Source organism: Pongo pygmaeus, chromosome 10 (genome assembly GCF_028885625.2).
Source record: "Pongo pygmaeus isolate AG05252 chromosome 10, NHGRI_mPonPyg2-v2.0_pri, whole genome shotgun sequence".
Taxonomy (NCBI): Eukaryota; Metazoa; Chordata; class Mammalia; order Primates; family Hominidae; genus Pongo; species Pongo pygmaeus.
Genome location: NC_072383.2, coordinates 1,887,433 through 1,911,684, shown reverse-complemented (window position 1 = coordinate 1,911,684; position 24,252 = coordinate 1,887,433). Strand labels below are relative to the sequence as shown.

At 50.7% G+C, this 24,252-nt stretch overlaps 1 protein-coding gene across 7 annotated transcripts in view; it reads left to right on the top strand.

Annotated features, from left to right (window-relative positions):
- The window catches only part of CACNA2D4 (calcium voltage-gated channel auxiliary subunit alpha2delta 4), a 133,233-nt gene that overhangs the window by 59,543 nt on the left and 49,438 nt on the right, over window positions 1–24,252 (top strand). For 6 of the 7 annotated variants that reach the window (XM_063672310.1, XM_054444109.1, XM_054444106.1 and 3 more), the window contains 8 exons: window positions 646–707; window positions 2,200–2,267; window positions 5,025–5,070; window positions 5,145–5,242; window positions 7,208–7,301; window positions 14,560–14,655; window positions 16,661–16,788; window positions 20,351–20,431. In XM_063672310.1, coding sequence (XP_063528380.1) covers window positions 646–707; window positions 2,200–2,267; window positions 5,025–5,070; window positions 5,145–5,242; window positions 7,208–7,301; window positions 14,560–14,655; window positions 16,661–16,788; window positions 20,351–20,431 — 673 coding nt within the window. The remainder of the gene's footprint in view (window positions 1–645; window positions 708–2,199; window positions 2,268–5,024; window positions 5,071–5,144; window positions 5,243–7,207; window positions 7,302–14,559; window positions 14,656–16,660; window positions 16,789–20,350; window positions 20,432–24,252) is intronic. The other variant, XM_054444108.1, reaches the window with a different exon arrangement.

Below are 24,252 nucleotides of genomic sequence, written 5' to 3'. Positions count from 1 at the left end.
TTGTACTACATGATGCCCTAGTTTATACAAAGTAAACCAAGGCTAAAAGATGGCAGCTCTGAAAGGAAAAGGAAGTTGTGAAAAGGTCCCATGGCCTGGGCACGGATGACAGTGGAGGGAGAATGGTGCACCCCTTCTCCCTGGGCGTCTTTGAGGGCAAGGAGGTTTAAGTGGATTGTGTAGGTATACATGGGCTGCAGAAGTTCTTAGCACACACTGACAGCCCCAACCTCAACCCTCTAGGAACCAGAGTCACGGTCTACATTGGCACTGCCCAATATAGCCACTAGCCACATTTGCTAGCTAAGTTTAAAGTTATGTTAACTAAAATCTGAAAATTCAGTTCCTTGGCCACACATTTCAAGTGCTCAGTGCTGCTTAGGGACTATTGTTATGGGCAGTGCAGGTCCAGACCTTGATCCTGAAATCCAGGCCACGCCCCAAAGGGCTGCAGTTTGCTGCACCTTGAGAGGATCTGCCTATGGGTGTCACTAGCATGAGCTATGTAGGGGCTGGTCAGGGAGCAGACAAGAAGGCGGGGGGACTGTACAGTGATGATGAAGACCCCAAGAGCCCTGGGGGGGAGGTGGGGGCTGGGGGCCGCTCTTCTCTGCATGAGCACTCTTTCCTTGTCTACTCTTTCAGAAGCGAGTTCTTTTCCTGACCAATGACTACTTCTTCACGGACATCAGCGACACTCCTTTCAGGTGAGGGACACAGGCTTTATTTGCAGGGGGTGAGGGTTGAACATGAATACCAGCAACTCATATTTAGTGGGCAATTTTGTGGTAATAGCAAAAGACCCAGGTCAGCATTCAGGAAACTTGAGGTCTAGACCTTCTTTGCCAGTGTAGCCTAGAATGCAGGTTCCAGAGCCAAAATGCCTGGACGTGAACCCCAGCTCTACCATTTACAGGCTGTGTAAACTTGGTCAAGTGTATGGTCTGTGCTATGCTCCTGTGGGCCCCAGGCAAGCCCTTTCAGATGCCATTGTTATTTCACTGTTCATCAGCGTCCATCAGCCAAGCTGCCTTAACAGGCCATTTCCCCGAGGGCAGTTAGCCCTGTCTTTGAGAAGAGGCTCTGAGGTCCAGCACTCCCTGCTTTACTGATGTGTCACCTCTGCCTCCTACAACTCTGTTAACGGTCTTTGAGTTTCACTTAACTTCTCTGTGCCTTAGATTTCAATTGTAAAATGGGGGTAACAATAACAGCTGCTTCTTAGTGATGTTGTGAAGATTAAGTGATATCATCCAGTTAAGATCCTAAAGCAGTGAGAGGATCAAATTGGAAGATCTCAGGTTCCATGCAACTGTAGAAATATTTGGCTCTAGGTATTAGGCAGAATAGGAAACAAGTGGCCATTACCTCTGAATTATCTGATTTCTCCACAAAGCCCTGGTTCCCAGCCCTGACTGCTCACTGGAATACCTGAGGAATTATGTGAAGTTGCCACTGCCCAGGCTTCATCCAAAACCAATTTTTTTTGAGACAGGATCTCACTCTGTCTCCCAGGCTGAAGTGCCGTGGCACAAACCGCTTACTACAGCCTCCACCTCCCAGGCTCAAGCGATCCTCCCACCTCAGCCTCCCGAGTACCTGGGACAGTACAGGAGCGTGCCACCACACCCCACTAATTTTTTGATTAAAAAAAAATTTTAGAGTTGGGGTCTCGCTGTGTTGCCCAGGCTGGCCAGACCAATTTAATCAGAATTTCTGGGGGTAGAGCGCATGCACTTGCATCTTTTAAAGTTCCCCAAGAAAGTCAGATATTCAGCCAAGGCTCAAAACCGATGTTCAGCCAAGGAGAGGAAGGCACAGCAGGACTCACCAGGTAGGAAAAGGAGCTCCTATTTGTGGGACCCCCTGTGAAACAGAGAGACTGTTCTACATTTCAGGGGATGCCTGTGAGGTTCAGGATGTCCCTTGATGAAAATGGGAGCTGAGAGGGCTCTTGGTCTACAGAATGGCCAGGGTCCTGCTTAGGAAGGAAGGCTGCTGGGAAACTGGAAGCACCGCCTCCATTCTGGAGGGGATGGCTGTGAGGCCAGAGGCAAAGAAGGGGGCGTGAGGAGCACACCACTCGTCGTGGGTACAAAAAGCCCATACACCTAGTGTTGGTAAGGGCAAGGACAAGGCCCGGGAGACAGGCCGGCATCTGCTGCTGCTAAATGAGTGCCTTCTCTTCTCTCCCCACAGTTTGGGGGTGGTGCTGTCCCGGGGCCACGGAGAATACATCCTTCTGGGGAACACGTCTGTGGAAGAAGGTGGGTCGGTACCAGGGACTGAGGGACAGTTAAGCAGAAAATAATGGGCTCTCATGGGACACTGGGCAGGGCCAACCCCAACCAGAGCCAGTGTGACAGCCTCCCTGCTCCCAGGCTCCAGAGCAGCCTCTCAGAACAATGCTGCCAGGTGGAGAGGGGCATGTGTGTCCCTGGCTCCCGGGGCATGCAGAATCTGTGGGTCAGTCGTCAAACCAGCAGAGCCTGAGGCCTGCCAACCGCACTGCTAGGTTCCGGGAGGCCTTGCTGGACTGGGAGGGCCGTCAAGGCAGTGTGTTTTTTAAACAAAGCTCAAAGCTGAAATTTCCCTGCCAGGTGACTGCAAAGGTGATGAGAAAGGAGGCCGGAAAGAGGAGGGAAGCCTGTATTCATTTGCTAAGGCTCTCAGCACAAAGTACCACGAACATGGCATCCTAAGACAGCAGACATGTATTCTCTCACGGTTCTGGAGGCGGGAAGTCCCAAGTCAGGTGTTGGAAAGGCCGTGCTCCCCACAAAGCCTCCAGGGGAGTCCTCACTCACCTCTTCCAGATCTAGGAGCCTCAGGTGCTCCTCGTCTTGCAGCTGCAACACTTCAGTCTCTGCTCCCTGATCCCGTGGCCTTCTCCCCTCAGCTGCCTCTCACTGTCTTCATTACCTCTTCTTATAAGGACACCACTCATATGGGATCAGGACCTATCCTAATGATCGCATCTTAATTTGATTACTTCTGCCAAGACCCTATGTCCAAAGAAGGTCACATTCACAGGTCAGGACTTCAACATATCTTCTGGGGGACACAATTCAGCCCATACCTGGAGCTTATGGGATGCGAACCAAAGTGAGATGGCAGAGAACAGTGGTGGAGGCGGGGAGAGGAGCCCCACCCAACCCCATCCCTCCTGCCCGTGACTTACTGTGGCCCAATCACCTTAGGAGACCAAAACCTATCTCAGGGGTCACAGATATCCCAGGAACCCCTGGAAGAGGTGGCCACTTTCTGTTTAACACCCACATACTACCCTCTGCTATCTGCTGAGTACATCTCATTACCCCGCCTTCCTACAACCATCCTGGTCATTGTCACCTCTCTCGTGGACAACCACAATAGCTTCCACCTGGTCTCCCTGACTCGTTTCCTCTCTGAGCTTCAGCCAGAAGGATCTTCCTAGAAATGCCAAGGCTGCCCACATCACTGCTGATGGGCCTTCTCCTCCTGGCTGCTTTGCTCTGCCCTGGAGTGCCCTCCTCTCCCAGCACACTTTGACCCACTCTCAGGCCCCAGCTTAGCTGTCATCTGTCTAGGAGCTGCCCCTGGTAGATCCCCTCTCCCGCACCTGGACTGAGTCAGGCACTAGCTGTGTGCTCACCTGGAAGCTGTGTCTGCCCTTCCACAGCACAGATCCTAGCACTGGGGCACTCTCCTCTGTTCCCCATCATCCCTAGGCCTCCACCGTGCCTTCTTCCTTCTTCCTACACATTTCTTCCTCGGCCCAGATATTCCCAGGGCGCACTCCTCCAGGAGACAGAGGGTGCTGTCTTATACCCACTCCTAGGAGTGAGACATTCCAGTGGTCAGGGGCTTGGAATCCCGGAGTCTCCTGGGCTTCTGTGGGCAAGGAACTCCCCTTCCAGCTGCTTGCCCTGTGTCTACATCAGAGCAGCAGCCCTTGTGAGGCTCCACAGATGCCCCACTGGCCTTTCTGTCATCCCCTCCTTGGACTTACCCTCAGTGGAGCACCTGTTCATTTCTTAGCTCTGAGTGGGTGCCATGGAGCATCAGCTCATCATTCTTTCAGTCAACAGCACATACTCAGCATGAGGTCAGGCTGGCTCTGTGTTAGGTGAGAGGCCGCAAAACACACAGGGCCCACCCTGGGGATGAAGCCAATGAAACCAAAATCACTGATTTCAAAGTATCACCTCCCTTTGAGGGAGATGCTAGGAGGAACAAGATGCAGCTTCCTCAGGAAGCTGCTGTCTGGCAGAAGCACAAGGTTATTACATGCCCATAATAACCCAAATCCACCCTGGATGGGGAGGAGGAGCGTGAGGGCTGCAGGAGGAGGTGCTCCCACTGGCTGGGCGAGCGTGAGGGCTGCAGGAGGAGGAGGTGCTCCCACTGGCTGGGCGAGCGTGAGGGCTGCAGGAGGAGGAGGTGCTCCCACTGGCTGGGCGAGCGTGAGGGCTGCAGGAGGAGGAGGTGCTCCCACTGGCTGGGCGAGCGTGAGGGCTGCAGGAGGAGGAGGTGCTCCCACTGGCTGGGCGAGCGTGAGGGCTGCAGGAGGAGGAGGTGCTCCCACTGGCTGGGCGAGCGTGAGGGCTGCAGGAGGAGGAGGTGCTCCCACTGGCTGGGCGAGCGTGAGGGCTGCAGGAGGAGGAGGTGCTCCCACTGGCTGGGCGAGCGTGAGGGCTGCAGGAGGAGGAGGTGCTCCCACTGGCTGGGCGAGCGTGAGGGCTGCAGGAGGAGGAGGTGCTCCCACTGGCTGGGCGAGCGTGAGGGCTGCAGGAGGAGATGCTCCCACTGGCTGGGCAGCTCATTGACGGCATTTGCCCTTAACGTTGAAGAAGGGGTTGGATTTGGACATGAAACAATGAGAAGAACGCATTTCAGGAGGTGGAACCTGTGCAGACTTAGCCACGTTCTCCTACTCTGAGTCCCTTTCTTTAGAAACTCACTGGGTGGCTGTTTCTACAATTGAGACACACACCCTCAAGGCAGTGAGGGACCATCACCCTGAATGTGGACTCTGGTTTCAGGCCTTCACGACTTGCTTCACCCAGACCTGGCCCTGGCCAGTGACTGGTAAGTGAGGAGTAAAAAATGGGAGGGAGACAGGTGGAATTTTTTGAGATAACACTGACTTTCCTGGGTTTCAGGATCTACTGCATCACAGATATTGACCCAGACCACCGGAAGCTCAGCCAGCTAGAGGCCATGATCCGCTTCCTCACCAGGAAGGACCCAGACCTGGAGTGTGAGTGCTGGCCACCCACTGAGGCGAGCTTTTCCTCTGGGGCCCTGAAGCTCAGGACTTTGCCAGGAGAGGTGGGAAGGCAGGGGAAGGCTGCTGCACAGCCCTATCCCAGTAGCACATGGATGGCTTAGATCAAACGGGGAGATTCCCAAAGAAAAAGGCATAGCCAGCCTTACCACAGGGCTGAGCTGGTATTTAAGCACCCTGGAACTGTGGTAACATGTATGGATCCCCAGGTCAGGGACTGGGATCTTTTTCAGCCTCTATCCACCAAGCTCTGTTAAGGGTCAGAGGAAAGCACCATTCAGAGTCTGTCAGCTTTTTCCCTACCACTATCTAGAAGTGGACCTCTGGGCAAATGGCTGCCACTCTTCACCGGAAGTCCTCATCTCCACAAGGGGAGCATTTGGCAAGATGACTCGAAGCCTGTGGGCTGTGTTTTCTAAACCAGTTCCTCAGGCTAACCTAGCTCACCTCTTCCAGGTCTAGGAGCCCCAGGTGCTCCTTGTCTTGCAGCTGTGACACTTCAGTCTCTGCTCCATAGTCACATGGCCTTCTCACCTGCACTAATGCGAGTGGTGAGCTCATTAGGCCACATCCTTAGCTTGCGCCTCCTTCTTCCTCTTTGGAAGAAAGAGCAGGTCATCCTGTCACATAATTGTCACCCCCATAAGAAGACTGCCTCCCATGCCAACCCAACAGGGCACTTACTTACTTATTTATTCATTTCATCAACAAATCTGTACTGAGCTTGCACCCTGTGTCAGGCCCTGGGGTAGGTATTGGAGCTACAGAGATAACACAGACAAGGCCCTTGCTCTCATGGAGCTTACATTCTAGTGGAGAAGCCAGGTGATAAGCAAATAAGCCTACATATATAGATATAGGTTGTTATAAGTTGTGATAAGTGCCATGAACAGGATGCTGTGTGGGAGAGAAATAGGCCTGCTTTAAAGGAGATCCTGTTAAGCCACTTGGGTGGCTCTTTTGTGACACCTCCTCACCAAGGTGAGGAGGATCTCCTTTGGGGATGACAAAAATATTTTGGAACTAAATAGAGGTGGTGGTTGTACAACATTGTGAATGTACTAAATGCCACTGACTGAATTGCATACTTTAAATTGGTCAGTTTCATTTTATGTGAATTTTACCTCAGTAAAGATAAATAAATTTTTTAAATGAGAGAGGAAAAAGAAAGAGCCTCCATGCAAAGACTGGGAAAAAGAACATCCAGATCAAGGGAAACAGCATGTATAGGGGCTCTGAGGCAAGAAGGAGCTTGGCAAGGTCAAATTCACAGAACTGGCCAGGGGCAGTGGCTCATGCCTATAATGCCAGCACTTTGGGAGGCCAAGGTGGGCAGATCACTTGAGGTCAGGAGTTCTAGATCAGCCTGGCCAACATAGTGAAAACTTGTCTCTACAAAAAATACAAAAATTAGCCAGGTGTGGTGGTGTGCACCTGTGGTCCCAGCTACTTGGGAGGCTGAGGCAGGAGAATTGCTTAAACCTGGGAGGCAGAGGTTGAAGTGAGCCAAGATCATGCCACTGTACTCCAGCCTGGGCAACAGAATGAGACTCCATCTCAACAACAACAACAACAAAAAATTCACAGAACTGACCAAAGGCCAAGGTGTCTGGATGGTTAAGAAGCAGGTGAGGAAGAGTTGAGATGGGGGAGACTGGGAAGATCCAACCTGAGGTCACTGAGGGTCTCCTAAGTTCATCAGATGTTACAATTGGAAAGAGCCTCAGATATCAAGCTGTTGTACTGACATATTTTTTGGAGTTGAGAAAGTGAAGACAGACAGAGGTGAGGCGGCTCCCTCAAGCTCACAGAGGTAGTTTTACATGTCCCATAGACACGTTCAGGAAGCACATCTTCTCCCTGAACTTAGGGTGGGAGAGTTGTGTTCATGAGCGTGGAGGAAGCATGTGGCCTGGTCCCCTGATGTTTTGCACCCAGGTGACGAGGAGCTGGTCCGGGAGGTGCTGTTTGACGCGGTGGTGACAGCCCCCATGGAAGCCTACTGGACAGCACTGGCCCTCAACATCTCCAAGTAGGTCCAGGTTCCCAGGTTCCCAGGCCCCAACCAGCCCCCAGAATTCCCTTGGCTAAGTTGGGACCCCTCACCATCTGGCTGGTGGCTCAGGAGAGAACCCACGTCCTGTGGCCTAAGATCAAGTGGAGGTCCCCCTGAGCACTGGACTAAATCCCCACCCCAGGATAGTCCCATTCCGACAGCTCCTTTCTCTGGGTTGGACTCCAGCCATGAGACTTCAATGGCCAAAATGCCCCTGGCCAAAGAGCAGTTCAAATAGGTTTCCAGCAGGTAAGGTCATGGCGCCAATGAACTTGCCTCGGTTTTCCCAGCCCCTTAGAAATCCTCGCTCCCTTTGCTGGTCTTCTCCTGGTACTATTGTGTTTAGTGGCCTGGTAGAAAGAATATGAGTGGCATGTGAGTGTGAGTGTAGGGCATGTGTGTGCCCATGAGTGTTGGGGGGCTGAGTAAGGTATTAATGAGGTTAAGGTCGCAGTGGGTCATACCTTGCTCCTGAATAGGAAGATTCAACACTGTGAAGATGTCAAACCTCCCCTAGACAGTCAATAAATTTAAGCACATAATTAGATACTGGAAAATTAAAAATTAGTTTTTTAGTGCTACCCTATAAAAAACACCTACAGAATTTTATAGGGACAGTCTCCTATTGAAAAAAAGCAAGATGTGGAATGCTACCATTCTACATAGTATAGTACGCTACCTTTTCTGTAAAAACCAGGTGCCATAGTATTTGTGTGGATTATATAGATAACATCTATGATCTATACACTTTCTACACAAGGCTACTCAGGAAACATTCCTCATTAGCTATTTCTGGTTGGAAAATGGGTAACTGAAACAGGGATGGAAGGGACACTTTTCACCCTGTCTAACATGTTGGTGTAATTTTGAACTGTATGAATATATGACCTATACAAAATTAGAATAAAGAAAGAAAAAGAATATAGTGGGCCAGGCACTGTTCGGAGTGCTTAGTGTATATAACCCATTTGATCCTCACCACAGTCCTCATCCACACAGGAGCTCTCATTATTACTGCCATGTGACAGATGAGGAAACCAAAGCATAGTGAGATCAAGCAACTCGCCTGAGGTCATATGCCTCAAAAGTGGCAGAGCTGGAATCAACAGCAGGCAGCCTCACTCCTGCGCCCAGACTCTTAAACCCTGCACTGTTGTGCCTTCTACAGAGGGCTGGAGCAAATAGGTTTGGAGAGGGGCAGCATCTTCATCTTTCCAACCTCAGAGATTAGTTAGAGATGATTTTCAATGTGGAGAAATATTGAGAAGGAAATATTCTTAACCAGAGCATGCTTCAGAAAAGACTTCCTAGGAAGTTAATATAAAATAGCATACAGTTAAGGAGAAAAAAATACATAACCATCTTCAAAGATATAGAAAAGGCATTAAATAAATATTAATATTCATTCATTTAAAAAAATTTTGTAGAGATGGAGTCTCTCTATGTTGCTCAGGCTGGTCTTGAACTCCTGGCCTCAAACAACCCTCCCACCTCAGCCTCCCAAAGTGTTGGGATTACAGGCATGAGCTGCCATGCCCAGCCATACTATTCTTGTTCGTTAAAGGCACTCAGTAAAATTAAAATTGACCTAAGCATGAAAGTAACATCTTAATGGGGCTAGAGGCTCTCTCACTAAAGACAGAACCAAGACAAGCATGCCTACTTCCCCATTGCTATTTAACAAGGCTAGAAGGAATTAGACAAGAGAAAGCAAGCAGAGGCAATTAGAATTGGAAAGAAAGAAGTAAAATTGTCTCTGTTTAAAGACGACATAATTATATATCTGGAAACCCCAGAAGAATTAATAAGAAAATTGCTATACCCAATGAGAGAATTTAGTAAAGTAGCAGGTTATAATATCAACATTAAAAAATTAATAGCCTTTATCTACACACAAAAAAAGATAGAAGATATGAGAAGGCTTATTTTAAAAGGCAAGAAATAATACATGATAAAGTTATAAGACTACAAGAACATATGACATAAACTATAGGAACTGTTCAAAAACTTATATAAGGAAAATTATGAAACACTCCTGAAAACACAAAAGTAGAGGCTGGAACACATGGAAAGACAGTGTTTTTGGATAGGAGACTTCAACATCATAAAGATATTAATCCTCCCTAAGTTAATGTTAACCCCAATGAAAACACCATCAGTCTTTTTCTGCATCTAGATAAACTGATTATCAAGTTCATTTGGAAGAACAAGCAAGAATAACCAGGAAAACTCTAAAACACACACACACACACACACACACAAAAACACGCACCAAAAAAAAGCAAAGAAGGGAGGTTGGGCCTACCAAGATATTAAAACACATGACAAAGCCTCTGAGATTTATAAAGTATGGTATTGGCACAAGAAAAGGCAGGCAGACCACAGGAACAGAAAAGGAAATCCGGAAACTCATCTAAATACATGTGAAAATTTAGTCTATGACAGAGGCATCCTGTCAAATCAATGAAGGAAAGATGGATTTTTAAATCACCGGTTTGAGAGCCATATGGAGAATGATAAAATTGTGTTCTTTTCTCACACCATACACCTGGATGAAGTCCAAATGACTCAGAGATTCAAATGTAAAAAATGAAACCATATAAATACTAAAGGAAAACATGAGCCAATTGCTCTAAAATCTAGGAGTGGGGAAACCTTTCCCAACAATGACTCAAAATTCAGAAGCAATAAAGGAATGACGGATAAATTTAACAACATTAAAAATGTTTCTGTGGTCGGGTGTAGTGGCTCGTGCCTGTAGTCCCAGCCACTTAGGAGGCTCAGGTGGGAGGATCACTTTAGCCTGAAAGTTCAAGACCAGCCTGGGAAAAATGACAAGACCCCATCTCTAAAATAAAAATAATAATAACTTAGTCAGGTGTGGTAGTGCACACCTGTAGTCCCACCTACTCAGGAGGCTGAGGTGGGAGGATCACTTGAGCCCAGGAGGTGGAGGCTGCAATCAGGCATGGTCACGTCACCACACTCTTGCCTGGGCAACAGAGCAAGACCTCATCTATTTTTTTTTTTTTTTTTGAGACGGAGTCTTGCTCTGTTGCCCAGGCTGGAGTGCAGTGGCACAATGTCGCCATTCTCCTGCCTCAGCCTCCCGAGTAGCTGGGACTACAGGCGCCTGCCACCACGCCCGGTGAATTTTTTATATTTTTTTGTATTTTTAGTAGAGACGGGGTTTCACCGTGTTAGCCAGGATGGTCTCGATCTCCTGACCTCGTGATCCCCCCGCCTCGGCCTCCCAAAGTGCTGGGATTACAGGCGTGAGCCACCACACCTGGCCAACCTCATCTTTTTTTAAAAAAAAGAAAAAAATATGTTTCTATGGCAGAAATAAAAACACGAGCAAGGTAAAAAGAGAAATTACAAACTGGAAAGGTGTTTGCAACTTATAAAACAGATAAAGGGTTACTCTATATATTATGTATTCACGATCAAGGACTTCAAAAATTGAGACTTAAGAGGCCAATTATCTTAGAGGGAAAGTAGTCAAGAAATACGAACAGTTCAGAGGAAAAATGCAAATGGTCCTTAGAAGAACAATTCAAATAGTCTTAAAATATGAAGAAAAACAATGCTCAACCTAACATGTAATCTGAAATGCAAATGACAACTATGCCCAGATTGGACTTCTCGCCTCTCAGACTGAGAGCCACCTGAGCTTGTCAGCGCGCACTGTTGGCAGAACTGTGGGGAGTCAGGCACTCGTAGATTGTGGGTGGGATATGAAATGTTTCAAACCCCGTCGAGGGGAATTTGATGACATCTAGCACAATTTCATGTACATTTACACTTTGACCCAGCAACCTCACTTCTAGGAACCTTATCCCAAAGATACACTGGCAAAAATATGAAAAAAACATACCTATGAGCTGCTCATTATAGCACCTTTAGTAACAGTAGAAGATTGGAAACAACCCAAACGTTCATCAGTGGGAGCCTAGTTACGTAAATCATGGTGGATCCACATAATGGAATTCTATGCAGCTGTGAAAAATTAGAATATCTCTATATACTGCCACTATGAAATAAGCTTCAGTAATGAAAAAAGTATGAATAATATTCCACTGCTTATATAGAAAGAGAAAATACAAATATATTTTCATAATTACTTTCACAAATGTACATATAGATGTACATGCATATATGTATGTACACATACAGCCACATACTTTTTAGTGGAACAAGGAACCAAAAGTCAGGTTACCTACAGGAAGAGTGAAGGAACAAGGAGATGGATACAGAGACAGACTCCCCTGAATAGGCCTTATTCTCCATATTGACTTTGGAACCATGTAAATGCTTTATCTAATCATAAAACAAAATAAAATTTTAAAAAGTAAAAAGTAACCTGTAGTAATTGAAAGCAAATGAAACGGCTAAACCTAGCCATATATCAAGTTCATTAAATAATCGAACATATGGGAATTTTTTCAAGGGGCTTTAGAATTGTAAACACTAAATAAATAAAATGTTAAGCAGTCCTCAGTAATCACATTACTAGAAATGGTATTGGCATTGTTATTCTGAATAGACAGAGCAAATCGTATTATATTAATGTCATTAAGAACCAAGATCTTCAGCAAAAGAGAAAAGAGATATGCAAATTTCTAAAATCAAAGAAGTTAAGATTAGATGGAATGCTAAATTTGAATCAGAAATATCAATTTGAACTCATGATGTATTTCTCTTAAAGAAATTAAAAGGATATCCTAGCTCTCTCCCCTGAAAGGGCCCACCGCAGTGAGTGCTCCAGCCCCAGACTTTGGACTTTCAATGTTAGTCCTCATTAAAATGAGCCCATGCTCCTAGAAGAAATGTCTGATTCCAGGACAGGGGCAGGAAATATGCACAGTGAACCTGGAACATCTTGTCATACGAGGAAGCAAGAAGTTACCAAAGACAAATGATATTGTGCCCAAGGGACCCCAGAGCCAGCTGGAGGAGGCCCTCACTGGCCAAAGGTGGATGATCAGAGCAGCAAAAGTAATTATAATCACAGCAGGAGCTGGCTGTGGAGGCACCGCTGTAATCCCAGCCTCATGGGAGGCTCAGGCGAGAGGATCATTTGAGCCCAGGAGTTCAAGGCCAGCCTGGGCAACATAGTGAGAACCTGTCTTTAAATAAAAATAATAATAATAATAACTGCAATGGGTTAAAACATATGAAATATGTTAAAATATTTGAGTTCATAATGATACTGGAAAAAACCTCATTGGCCATCTTTGGAAGATTGTTAGGAAAACAACTCATTATTCTAAAACCTAACAAAGAAACAAAAAGAATAAATCATTTATCCTGCCTCTTCTATAAAAGTTGTACTTCAGGATAACTAATTATTGATGAGGAGAAGTTTTTCCTTTTACAGATATTTCAGGTAAAAATAAAATAAGAAACAAAAGAATGCATGTATTTTTCATGCCCTAATCAATCAGAGTGTGTGCCTTTTGTGAAGAACAGCCTTGTAAAAACACAAACTGGAACCCTGTCAGGCCCTGAGGTCTCACGGCCAGTTGACAGGCAATGTAGGGGACACAAGGGGACACAGAGCAGGCTGAAGAGCACCCCAGGGTGGCAATCCGCCAAGGCCAGAACCAGAGAATCCTCAAAGGCAAGCACCCTTTGTCACTCTGTTTGTTCCACACATCAATTGCAAGGAAAAGAGAAGGGGAGAGGGAGAGTGGAGAGAGAAAGGGAATCAGGTTAAAAGAGGCCAAAGATGACTGCTAATGGTTATGGGGTTTCTTTCTGGGGTGATGAAAATGTTCTAAAATTCACAGTGCTGATGGTTGCACAACTCTGTGAATACATTAAAAACTATAGAATCACACACTTTTAGGTGGTTGAATGGATGGTATTTGAATGATATCTCAATAAAGACAGACAGAGACAGACAGACAAATAAGAGATACCAGTTGCCATGCGTGAGCCTTAGGCAGATTCTGATTCAGCCAAACTTAAAAAAATTCATGAGGTGACTGGATTATCTGATCATATTAATGAATCGTCAGGTTTTTTTAAGGTGTAATAATGGCATCGAAGTTTTTTTTAAAAATTATTTTTATTTTGATTGTATAAATTAAAATATTTACCCATGAAATATCTGGGATTTGCTTCAAAATAATCTAGTTGAGGGGTTGGAGGAGGCAGTGGCTGAATTGAGACCAGCCCCAGGTTGGTGATTGTTGAAGCCAAATTATGGGTAGTGAGACCCATTGGCCCATTCTCTCTGCTTTTGAACAGAGAATTGAATCAGGAAGCTTTAGGGATAACCAGGAGCTTAGGCCCTGTCCCCAGAGAGTCTGACTCAGAGGTCTGCAGCAGGGCTCTGTGCGGCTCGAGTCCTATGACCCCCGAGCCCACCCTGTGCAAGCCCCCTGGCTACAGGACTGGAGTAGGTGGGGGAGACCCTTTCCCTCAGTGATTTTTCAGACCTTACTCCAGTCCCAGGTACCACCCATAGACACTGCAGGGTCTATCCATGAGGAAGACCCCCGCAGTCCAGCCTCTGAGCCTGGCAGTGCTTCGGGATTGCCTACTTTGTATGCTCTCTATAGCACACACCCTTGGGCATGGAGAGGAACTAGGTAATAGCCTCCTATCCACTGTGCCAAAGACAAGAATATCATCTGGGTTAAAAGAGATGACTTCCCACCCCAGTCGAAGTATTGTGGCTTTGAGACTGGGAGGGAGATATGTGATGCCAACTAGCTCATGGATCTGTCTTCTTTCAAGTCTCGACGGCAAGGTTATGAGGTCCGTCGGGACTTCTCCTGGGTGGGTGTAGGCAGTGCCTGTTCCCCCTCCCTTCACATTTCAGTAATAAGGGAAGTATGTGGAGGTGCCAGGTATGTGCTGGACATGAGAAGTTCCTGTTCCTTAGGTCCCAGGACAGAATCTTCCTTCCAAGTTCCATCTTCTAGATCGAACTCCCCAAAAGCCAGAACAAATTAAGAGCTAGATCTGCCGGGGCAGAGAGGCAGAGGCCCAGGGCTTCACTTCACAGGGGTGCTGCCCGGAAGCCAGGCCTGAAACCTGATGTGCACCATGGATGCCACCAGGGTGCGTGTCCCAGCCCCTTCCCAGGAACGCAGCCTTCCTGGAAAGTCTCCCCTGAGCCAGGCCAGGCAGGAGCAAGGAGAGGCCCCCACACCCCTGCAGGTCTCCCCCAAGCTCTTGCCACAGCCACGTGGTGACCAGTCCCGCTCTGTCTGCCACACAGAGAGTCTGAGCAGGTGGTGGACATGGCCTTCCTGGGCACCCGGGCTGGCCTCCTGAGAAGCAGCTTGTTCGTGGGCTCCGAGAAGGTCTCCGACAGGTGGGTTGGGCCGGCCACCCCGGGAGGACAATCCCTGCAGGGCGGAAAGGGCCAGAGTCCCACGGTGTGTTCCTGGGCCGTGGGTGGACTGGCACAGGGTCTCCAGCATGCTGGACCCCTGGGAGCCCAGCAGGGCAGAAGGATGGGGTTTGACAGATTGGGACAGTGGGAAAAGCAGCCCTTCCCCAAAGCCTCACACATCCTGGTGGTGGGTCCCTAGGACAGGATGGAGGCTGGACCAGTCAGGGAGAGACTTTGAAGTTGAGGGTTGGTCGGAGAATCCACCTAGAGGAATCTGTAAGGGAGAAAGCCGAAATTGCTTTCCTCTCTGGGCTGGTCTCTGTGTGACAGGCTGAATCTTCTGGCTGTGTCTCTTTTCCCCACTCCTAAGGGGAGAGGAGGTGCTGCTGGGGCCCTTTGGTAGGTGGGGCGCTCACCCCGCAGTGCCTTCATGAGCCACCCGCTCCCACGTTGGTGTGGGAGATTTGTGGTCTCTTACTCTGCCTGGTAGGAGTCCAGGCCCAACTCCCTGTAGGCCATGGAAGGTTTAGGCCTCCACACCAGGAATGTTCAACTGGGGGTGATTTTGTGACATTCAGCAATGTCTGGAGACACTTTTGGTTGCCACACTGTGGGAGGCAGAGAGCTTCCTACTGGCATCTAGTCGGTGGAGGCCAGGGATGCTGCTAAACATCCTACGATGCGCGGGGCAGCCACCACAGGAATTGCCTGGCACAAAATGTCACTGGTGTCAAGGCTGAGAAACCCTGCTCTAAGCCAAGGCCAGGTTCTGGGGGAATCAGGGGCTGGCCCACCCAGGTGCTCAAAGGAGGATGGGAGCCCAGAGGAGGGGTTGGGGGCCGAGCAGTGCCACCTGCCGCTTCGCAACCCAGGAGACTCCAACAGGTGAGGACCTTCAGGCACCTGGAGAGCAGCCCAGGGCCCCTGAGGCGACCTGACCCTACTCTCCTCGCCTCCCACCCGCCAGCTGCTCCTCTCGCTAAGCACGCCCAGCCACGGAGCGCCATCTTTGAGCTTCTTCCAGGACTCTGTGACAAATCCACACTTGCTAAGCAAAGCTGAGGCTTTCTAGGAAAACAAATTAAGTTGCTCTTCCCTTTCCCTCCCTCCTCCCTCCCCTCCTCCCCCCAACCCATCCCTGCGGAGGTGGAGAAGAAAGAGCACCAGTGCCTCCCTGACCCTTCCCTCGCCCCCTCTCAGAGGCTTCTAAGACTGGAAGCAGGAGATTCGAGGCAGACAGACCTTCCCAGTGCCTCTGCCTCCTGTGAGCACTCCCCGGGGCTCCCTTCACCCAGACTTGAGGTGAATGGCAGCCCAGGAACTGTGTCACAAGGCAGGTTGCTTCTGGTACATGTGAGCCCGTCACTCTCAAAACCAAATCTCAGTTATCCACCTTGTGGATTATCCACAGCAATGTGTCTGCTCCCCACCCCCACCCTGCTTCTCCCTGCATCCCACTCTGCTTCTGGCCGAACACTCCCTTCTGTGGGCTGCTGTGTGTTCAGGGAATGCAAAACCATAATTAGCAAGGTAAAGCTGCTCGAAAAAAGGAAACTCATAATGTATGCAAAAACCTAGAGGCAATCCTCTTGAAGGAACCATTTGGGGGGATTGATGCCCTCCTATTAGTGCAGTGATAGAGCTGACTACAGCTTCCTCCCTCAGACGTGCCAATGAGCCAGACAAGAAGAAATTAGGCTCTATCCAAAAGAAAGAAACCCTGCAGGCAAAAGAGTTTACATAAAAATGGAAAGTATTCCCTCATTATACAGACCCTATACCTCTTCTAGCTGCTAGTCAGATGCAACATCATTTTGTTTCTGGAAAAGGCGAGAATTGCTGGGAAACATTGTCTGGGGCAGTACTAATTTAGGGGCTAAAATCACTCTCTTAGCCCAGCCAAGCTGACCTTGTGTGAGAAAAGGAAAGAGGGATGACTGTGTTCACAGATTTGGGGAGAGGTACCATATCTTCCTCCTTGCAGGAAGTTCCTGACGCCTGAAGACGAGGCCAGCGTGTTCACCCTAGACCGCTTCCCGCTGTGGTACCGCCAGGCCTCAGAGCATCCTGCTGGCAGCTTCGTCTTCAACCTCCGCTGGGCAGAAGGACCAGGTAACCCACAGCCCTGTGCTCCTGGGGCTGGGCCAGTCTCAGGCCAGTCTCATCTCTCCTCCTGCTGTGCTCTTAGTGGGAAATGGGAACGAGATATGGAATAGAATGTCCAGACCACCAGGGTTCCCCTCCTGCCTTCCCTCCTGCCATGCATTAGTGACTTAAAAAAGCTCATTGGCACCTTCCCACACCACAGGTCCCACGCTGAAGGTGGGCCTGATCATTTGATTCCCTAGCCAGCCATCAAAGTTGGAGTTTAAAAACCCAGCATGGGATTCTAGCCCCCCAATTCCAAATATGAGATCAGAAGAGTCCATCTCTAAGATTCTTCTATTTATCCAGCATGTCTGTGAAAGCTTCATAAACCACCCAGATGGGTGGTTTCATTAGGGGCTGCAGTACTCACTAAGTCAGTGGGGCTGCCCTGCTCTTCCCAAACAGAAAGAAAGCAACCAGTCCCCAGTTACTCAGGACCACCCAGGACCAGCCTCAGAGAGCTCCCAGCCTGCTCCACAAGCCCCTCTCAGCTCAAGAGAGAGGCTGTGCCGGGCAGGTGGTGGGGAGGGTGGGGTATGAGGCAGCCACAAAATCCCTGCACGGCCAGGGACCAGGAAGACTCTCAGAGTTGATGGGCACCCAACTGCCAGCCAGCCCCAGCCCCCATTCTGGAAAATAACCAAAATAAGAAAAATTAGGTGACTCTAACAGAGCACCAGAAAAATCGCCAACTGTTTAGACCTGCAGAGGCTTCAGTGTCTGCATAGCCTGGTGCTCTTCATTTACACTCAAAGCGACTGTAGCCCAGGGAGCTTCGGGGGCTTGTCCAGGGATCCCAGAGTGCATGGCACAGCCACCCCTCCACCACCCCTCCACCAGGTGAGTGCTGGGGCGGCAGATCCCATTCCAGCACATGGATTCAGGGGCCTGGAGAGTGTGCACAGGCAGGTGGGGTGAGCCCCAGGAGGGGATGCAGGAGGGTGGAGACTTCTGAAAGGAGAGCCAGGGCTGGGGTCACTCAGAACTTCCCCTTTAGGATGCCCTTCTGCCAAAGGCCTTCCACCACTTTGCCAAAACCGTCCTCAAGCGTCATGATGGAGAAATGTCCTGGAGCTGATGGCTGGGAAGGCCCAGGATCCCGGGGCTCCTCCTGGGACAAGGACAGGGAAGGCAAACAGCAGGGAGGAGCTCCACCCCGCCCCCTCCGGAATTCCGCCTTCCTCACCTGGTGCTACACCCCTACTCCCACCTGTGCTGTTCCCTCCACACGAGCCAATAACTACTATGCTTCACAACCCCGTGAGATAAGTGCTGTCATTATCCCTCAACTTACACAAGGAGAACGTGAGGCTCAGAGAGGTTCTGTGACTTGCCCAGGGTCACACAGCAAGGGAGCCACAGAGCCAAGCTCTGCCCTAATCCAAGCCCAGGCCCCGTTACCACACTGAATGTAAGGAAAGAGGGAGGGGGAGTTTTTATTGCCAGTGCAAGCCCAGCAGGAAGGCTCTGGAAGCAAAGGGGAGACCCCTTCCCACACCGTCCACCCCAAGGCTAAAAGAGGCAGCTCCTCCTCCGTGGCCACACCCTCAATAGCAGCACAGTGGGCTCCCCAGGGAGGGCACCCACAGGCCCCTGGAGAGGTTCTATAGTGAGGCCCCAGCCCCTGCCCCAGGCCCTGATGATAGGTCCCCTCCTGCCCGCATTCACCAGGACTGAGCCTACTGGCTGCTGGGGGAGCTTTATGTGGCGATGAGGTGGGAGGGTGGGTGGGTGAGAAGCTGAGCCACGAGGAGAAAAGAGGGAAGCTGGAGCCCAAAAAGGGGGCCTGGTGAGGAGGGAGGCGGGGCCCACTTCCTCTCCACAGCCCACTCACTCGCTCAGCGCACGCACACGCTTAGACACGTGGCCACCTCTGCACACTCCCTTCCACCCCAAAAGAAGGAAAACAACTGCGTTTCAATGGGGGAAAGAGGACGAGCTGCCTCCAGGGTGAGGGGAAGCTCCCCTGTCTCTCTAGGTTGACATGGTTGCCCTTTGCCGGGGCCTGGTGGGCTAAGTCCTGACCACGTGGAGCTGCATTGTGCAGTAAGTGCCTAGAAACCTGTCCGCACACAGCAGAGCCTCAGCAATATGTCCACAGCCCACCTCTCCCTGGGCCCCGCCCCCTCCTGCACTCCATGCCCTGATCATCCCCACCAGGTGCTGGGCCAGGTAGCCATAGTGAGCCAGGCACCGAAATCCCTGATGTCCCCAGAGACTGCATCATTAGTGTCTCCACATCCTCACATCCGCATTTCCTACAAGCCTCTGCTGGCTGGGGTACAAATGTGGCGGAAGGTCTGTTCCAGAAAATGGGCTGTGGGACCCAGGGAATACTGTCGGGGCTGCCACGTCACCACCTTCGAGATGTCTCTAGATGCAAGGTGGGGAATTGTCCCTTCGTCATCATGGGGCAAATTTCTAGAATCAAGGACAACCTTACATATTGGAAGTTCCTGGAATCAGACTGCAGTTTTAGGTTTCTTGAGATATTTGACGACAGCGGGTGTGATGGGTAATTTTGGCGACGTGGCAGATGTGAGAAGCTGGTGGGTAAGTCCCAGGACAATTGACACTGTTGTAATAATCGCCACACAAGAGTCCCGTGACACGTTTGCTTCATGCAACATTTGACATCAAGACATTCTAACAAAATGTGATAGCACATCAGAAACTGTTTGCCCCTTTCTCAGAAGTTTAGTCTGCATTTGACCTGCAGAGAAGAGTGCTTTGAAATTCAAGTCCGGGGCCAGGGACTGATGAAAATTAAGAAGCCTGGGGCCCTGCAGTAGCCAGCCCCGGTCAGAGCCAGAAAGCTCTGTTTCGATGTGGAGCTGAAACTGCCCTCTAAACTGTGCACCTATCGTGGCCTGATTGTTCCAGAAGAAGTGGAGAGAGCAATGCAAGGCAAGCCCTGTGGCCTTCAGGAGCCTCAGGACTTGCCTTGAGTTGCTGCAGAGAGTCCCAGAAGTGGAGCAACAGCTGTGAAGCAAGTGAAAGACCCGGAGAGCGGTTGTGCGGTGGAGGGTCCGTCACCTCGCTGCCCAGGGCTTCACAGTGGCTCAGCTGTGGCATCTGGCTTCCTGATTGGGACTGACTGTCAGCATCCTCCCTGACTCATGCAGACTCACAGAGAGCAATCCAGGATCACCCACCACCCAGTGCTGAAATGTAGCCCTGTCCTTCCTTCCATTGGAAGGGATCACTGGATGCAACACAGGTGTTGTGGGCAAGATGCATGCTGCAGCCGACAGACAAGCAGAAACCCCGGTGTCGTGGGGACACTGCAGCCCTGCACTGTGCTGGCGGCCAGAGGCCATGTGTGTGTCTGTCCAAGACCCGTGTTGGGGTCACCATCACAGCAGCAACTTCTCCAAACACGACCCCGTCCCCACCCTCGCCTCAATTCTTCCAAGGATGCCTTCGCCTGCTTCTATTTCCATCTCCTATTCCAAGAAAGTGGTAGCGCTCCACCTGCCCCAACCACAGCTCTTCCCCAGTGACTGGGTTGTCTTTGTTTCCCCAGAAAGTGCGGGGGAGCCCATGGTGGTGACGGCAAGCACAGCTGTGGCGGTGACGGTGGACAAGAAGACAGCCATCGCTGCAGGTAGGAACCGCCCTTGTGGTGCTGAGGCCGGGAAGCTGGGGACAGCTTCTAGAGCAAGGCATATATCACAGCAGGAGGCCCCGCACATGTGGCCAGGGCCACAGTCCTGCCGGTGAAATGTGGGATGGGTGGAAGCACACTCTTCCTAAGCCATTTCATTTGTAAAACCATAAAACTTTTGATGTAAAAGTATTCATGAAGTGAGCAAAATGAAGCCCAGAGAGGCTAGGAGATCTGCACGGCCACACGGAACAGAGACTGCAGCCCAGCCCCCCGCCGGCCCCCACCCACCCCCTCTTCCACATAATATATTTACTGTATGCAAACTTCTCTTGCGAAACACTTCCTGCGGGTTAATAGAGCATTACTGAGGCATTCTATAGCTGGAAGGAAGGCTGGCAGGCAGAGCTCTTTTATTCTAGGCCTTTTATCAATCATCGTCATCATCATAAAGCTAATATTTACTGAGTATTTACAGTGTGGTAACTTCTTGAAAGCTTTGCTGTCGAAAAGATGACCTGAAGACCAGCAGCACTGAAATTGCCTGAGCCTCTGTTAGAAACACATAGTCTCAGGTTCCAGCCCATACCTGTTCAACCAGAGTGCGCTTTACTGAGATTCCTACTGATTTGCCTAAACATTAAAGCTTGAGAAAGCTCTTTTGCAGTATTAACTGATTTAACCTTTACAAATATTTTAGAGTGTAGGTATTACTGTCAGTGCCTATTTTATAAATGAGGACCATAGGCTCAGAACGTTTGGCTCAAAGCAACCCAACTAGCGGGGATCGGATGCCATAATTCAGTTCAGACCTGTCTTTTCCCCCAAAGGTGTTATTAACCACCCAGATGCCCTGCCTCTTTATAGAGCAAACAATGGATGCTGATTCCTGTGTCATTCCCTTACGTGCTGTGTCATTCCCTTACGTGCTCCGTCTCCTATTGCCTTGGGGTCTCGTATCCTGCTTAAGAGGGAAGTGGGACTGTGACTCGAACCCCTGAGGCATGAGCTCAGTGTGCATGTTCAGCATGTGCCAGGCACTGTGGACTGCCTCCATGCAGTCCTTGGGGTGACCCAGTGAAGGTGATGGTTCTGGCTCTATTTTACAGCGGAGGAGACTGAGACACAGAAAAATTACTTGCCCAAAGCCCCACAGCTAATAATGAATGAGGCTGGGATTTGAACGCAGACCGCCTCTCATTGGAACCCAGGTTCCCTGCCCTGTGCTGCGGTTTGCTGTGGCTTACGTGATGAGAGCAGCCGTGACGCTCACAAGCTTCTCCTGACTTTCAGTTTCTTAGTGCCTGCAGAGTCCTTGGTGTCTCTGCCTAGCTGTCTGAGAACGATCAGGTCCCTGCAATGAAGCCCTCCTTACCCTTGTTTTAGCTTCAGTATCTGGGACCCAGCTGTGTTCTGAAAAGTTGCGCGATCCAACAGGCACTAGAGCTCGGCCATCCTGGCTCCATGAACGCAGCTGTCAGGCACCTGCCTTGTAACCGAGGCCCTGGCCAGGTGAGGTCTCTCGCAGCAGGATGGGGACGGACCAGACAGGGTCAGGGCAAAGGGGATGGAAGGAGCCGGCTGGGCTCTGTCTTCCCACCTCAGAGAGGGCACCAGGGCTGTCCTGAGTTGGGGTCCTGGGCTGTGTGCCACTCTGGGATAAGCGATGGGGGGAGAATGGCTCCGTCTGACATTGCCAGATCGCCTGAGTAGAAGCCCCGTGTCACTGGTCGTCTGCGATGCAGCCACCTGCAGCACTTGGAAGGGATTTGTGCCCTCCCGGCTGCCGTGCTTCCCTGGGCCCAGGGCACACTAAACCCAGACCCAATTTCCAGGCCAAACTTTGACTCCGAAATCGTCTCCCTGCAGACTGTCCTGTGCTCCCAGCCAAGCCCGTGCCTGTGCTGCTCCCACGTGATGGGGGCCTTCTCAGCTCCTGTACACCTGGAGGTCTAGGAAAGATGGGACAGGGGGTCAGGCTGCTGGCTGTGCTTTCCTGCACTCTCCAATTATTTGATAGCATTTTTAACTCAGAGCTGAATTAGAGCCGAGAGGGGTTGCCATAGAAACAGTGTCCCAGTGCCTCCAGTTTAACTCACTGCAGACAATCGCTCTTACACTCTGGGATGCATGAATGCCAGAGGAAAAGAATGGGGTGCTGGAGACCTGATACTTCAACTATGATTTTTCTTTTGGTCTCCTTCTGTCACTTCCTCTCCCTGGCCTGTGGCTAGCCTCCGTGATCCTGGGGCCAGCTGGAGCCTGTAGCTGAAGGAGGGGTAGGTGGTTCATTTGCTGTCCCTGGAAACGGCTGGCACTGTGAGCGTGTGAGCACCAGGCCTGCTGAGTGTGGTGTCTGTGGTGGGGGCTGTATGGTGACGATTGTGCACCGAGCTCGAGGGGAAGGTAGGAGACGGGCACTCAGCCCAGCCATGGGGGCAGCGGCGGGCTGCGCGTCACTGCCGTGTATAACACCACCGGCTCACACAGAGGGCAGCGGACCAGTAGAGATCCTGTTCATCCCTAAGCAGGTGGTTTACAGACAGCTACTGCAAAATTTCCAGAGATCTAACTTTTGGATCAGGATCTGTTTTCAATTCTCCATGTCCTCCAGGCCCTAGGTGAGGAATGAGGTCAAGCTCCAGGATGGGGCTGTAACGGGCAAGTGTTTGTCCAGCAGACGGGCGTTCTTCCAGCACGAGTTGCAATGTACACAAGCCCCTGCACAGAGGCCCTTCCTGCCGGCCAGGGCTGCAAGAGTTCTCCCCTCCTGAGAGGTCAGCCTCAGTACAGGCCCAGCCTTCAGACCTTTGAGGGCTTCTGTCTGGGAACCATGACATTTGAATTACACACATAAGCATGACAGAGAACTGTGCCAGGCCTGGGAGAAGCCCCGTTCTTGCTTCTGCAGTGGGGCTTGGGAAGACTTGTCTTGGGCCCTGCTATAATTATTAGGGCTATAGGAGAGCAACATCCCTACACTTATCACCACCTGGGGAAGGCAGACACCCAGCTCTGCCGTGGAATGGAGCTGAACTCCTGGGGACCCTGATGGCTCACTTCCCTCCAGCGTTTGCTCCTGGCTCGCTGGGTTGTTACCCAAGGAAGATCCTAGGAAGGAGAGAATTCCGCCTTGGCCTCTGAAGACTAATGAACCATATAGCCGAGGAGGGGGTTCTTGGGCCGAGCATTGAGCCCGCTCTTCAATGGGGATTGCAGCATGCTCCTAACCCCAGAGTCTGATGCTCTTCCTCATCCCCTCTACTCGGTGCCTCACTCCCCAGCCCTCCAGTCCGTAATTCCGGGGCCCACCTGCTGAGCCCCGTGGAGGGTTCACTCTGCAGGCCCAGAATGTGGTTTGCCGGCGCCTGAGTAAGCCCTGAACAGGCTCCTCCTCCCGGCCAGCAGCCCTGCCAGCATCCAGTGAGGCTGAAAGAACCCAGTCAGCCGAGGCCCCTCCAACTGCTCTCCCCTCCCACTGTGCGGCGGCATCCTCTGGGCAAACAGTGCCTTCTCACCACACGAGCCCATCTGTCCTGGCTGCCAGGGCCGATTCATGTCAAGCCTGGGTGGATGAGCAGCACCCACAGGGCACGGGCCACGGTGGGCTCCCCAGCTCACCTTCGCACCACAACCTCGGTGCTGCCCAGCGAAGCTGCCCTGAAGCTCAGGAACCTGCCTGTCAGGCCAGGGTGGATTTACCATCCTGGCTCTGCCAGGCCGGGAGCTCACTGCCCCCAGCCACAGGGCCTCGCTCTGATCCAGGACTCAGCCTCCACCCTCTCCTAGCGGTGCCCCAGCCCTGGCCCTGAGTGGGAGGC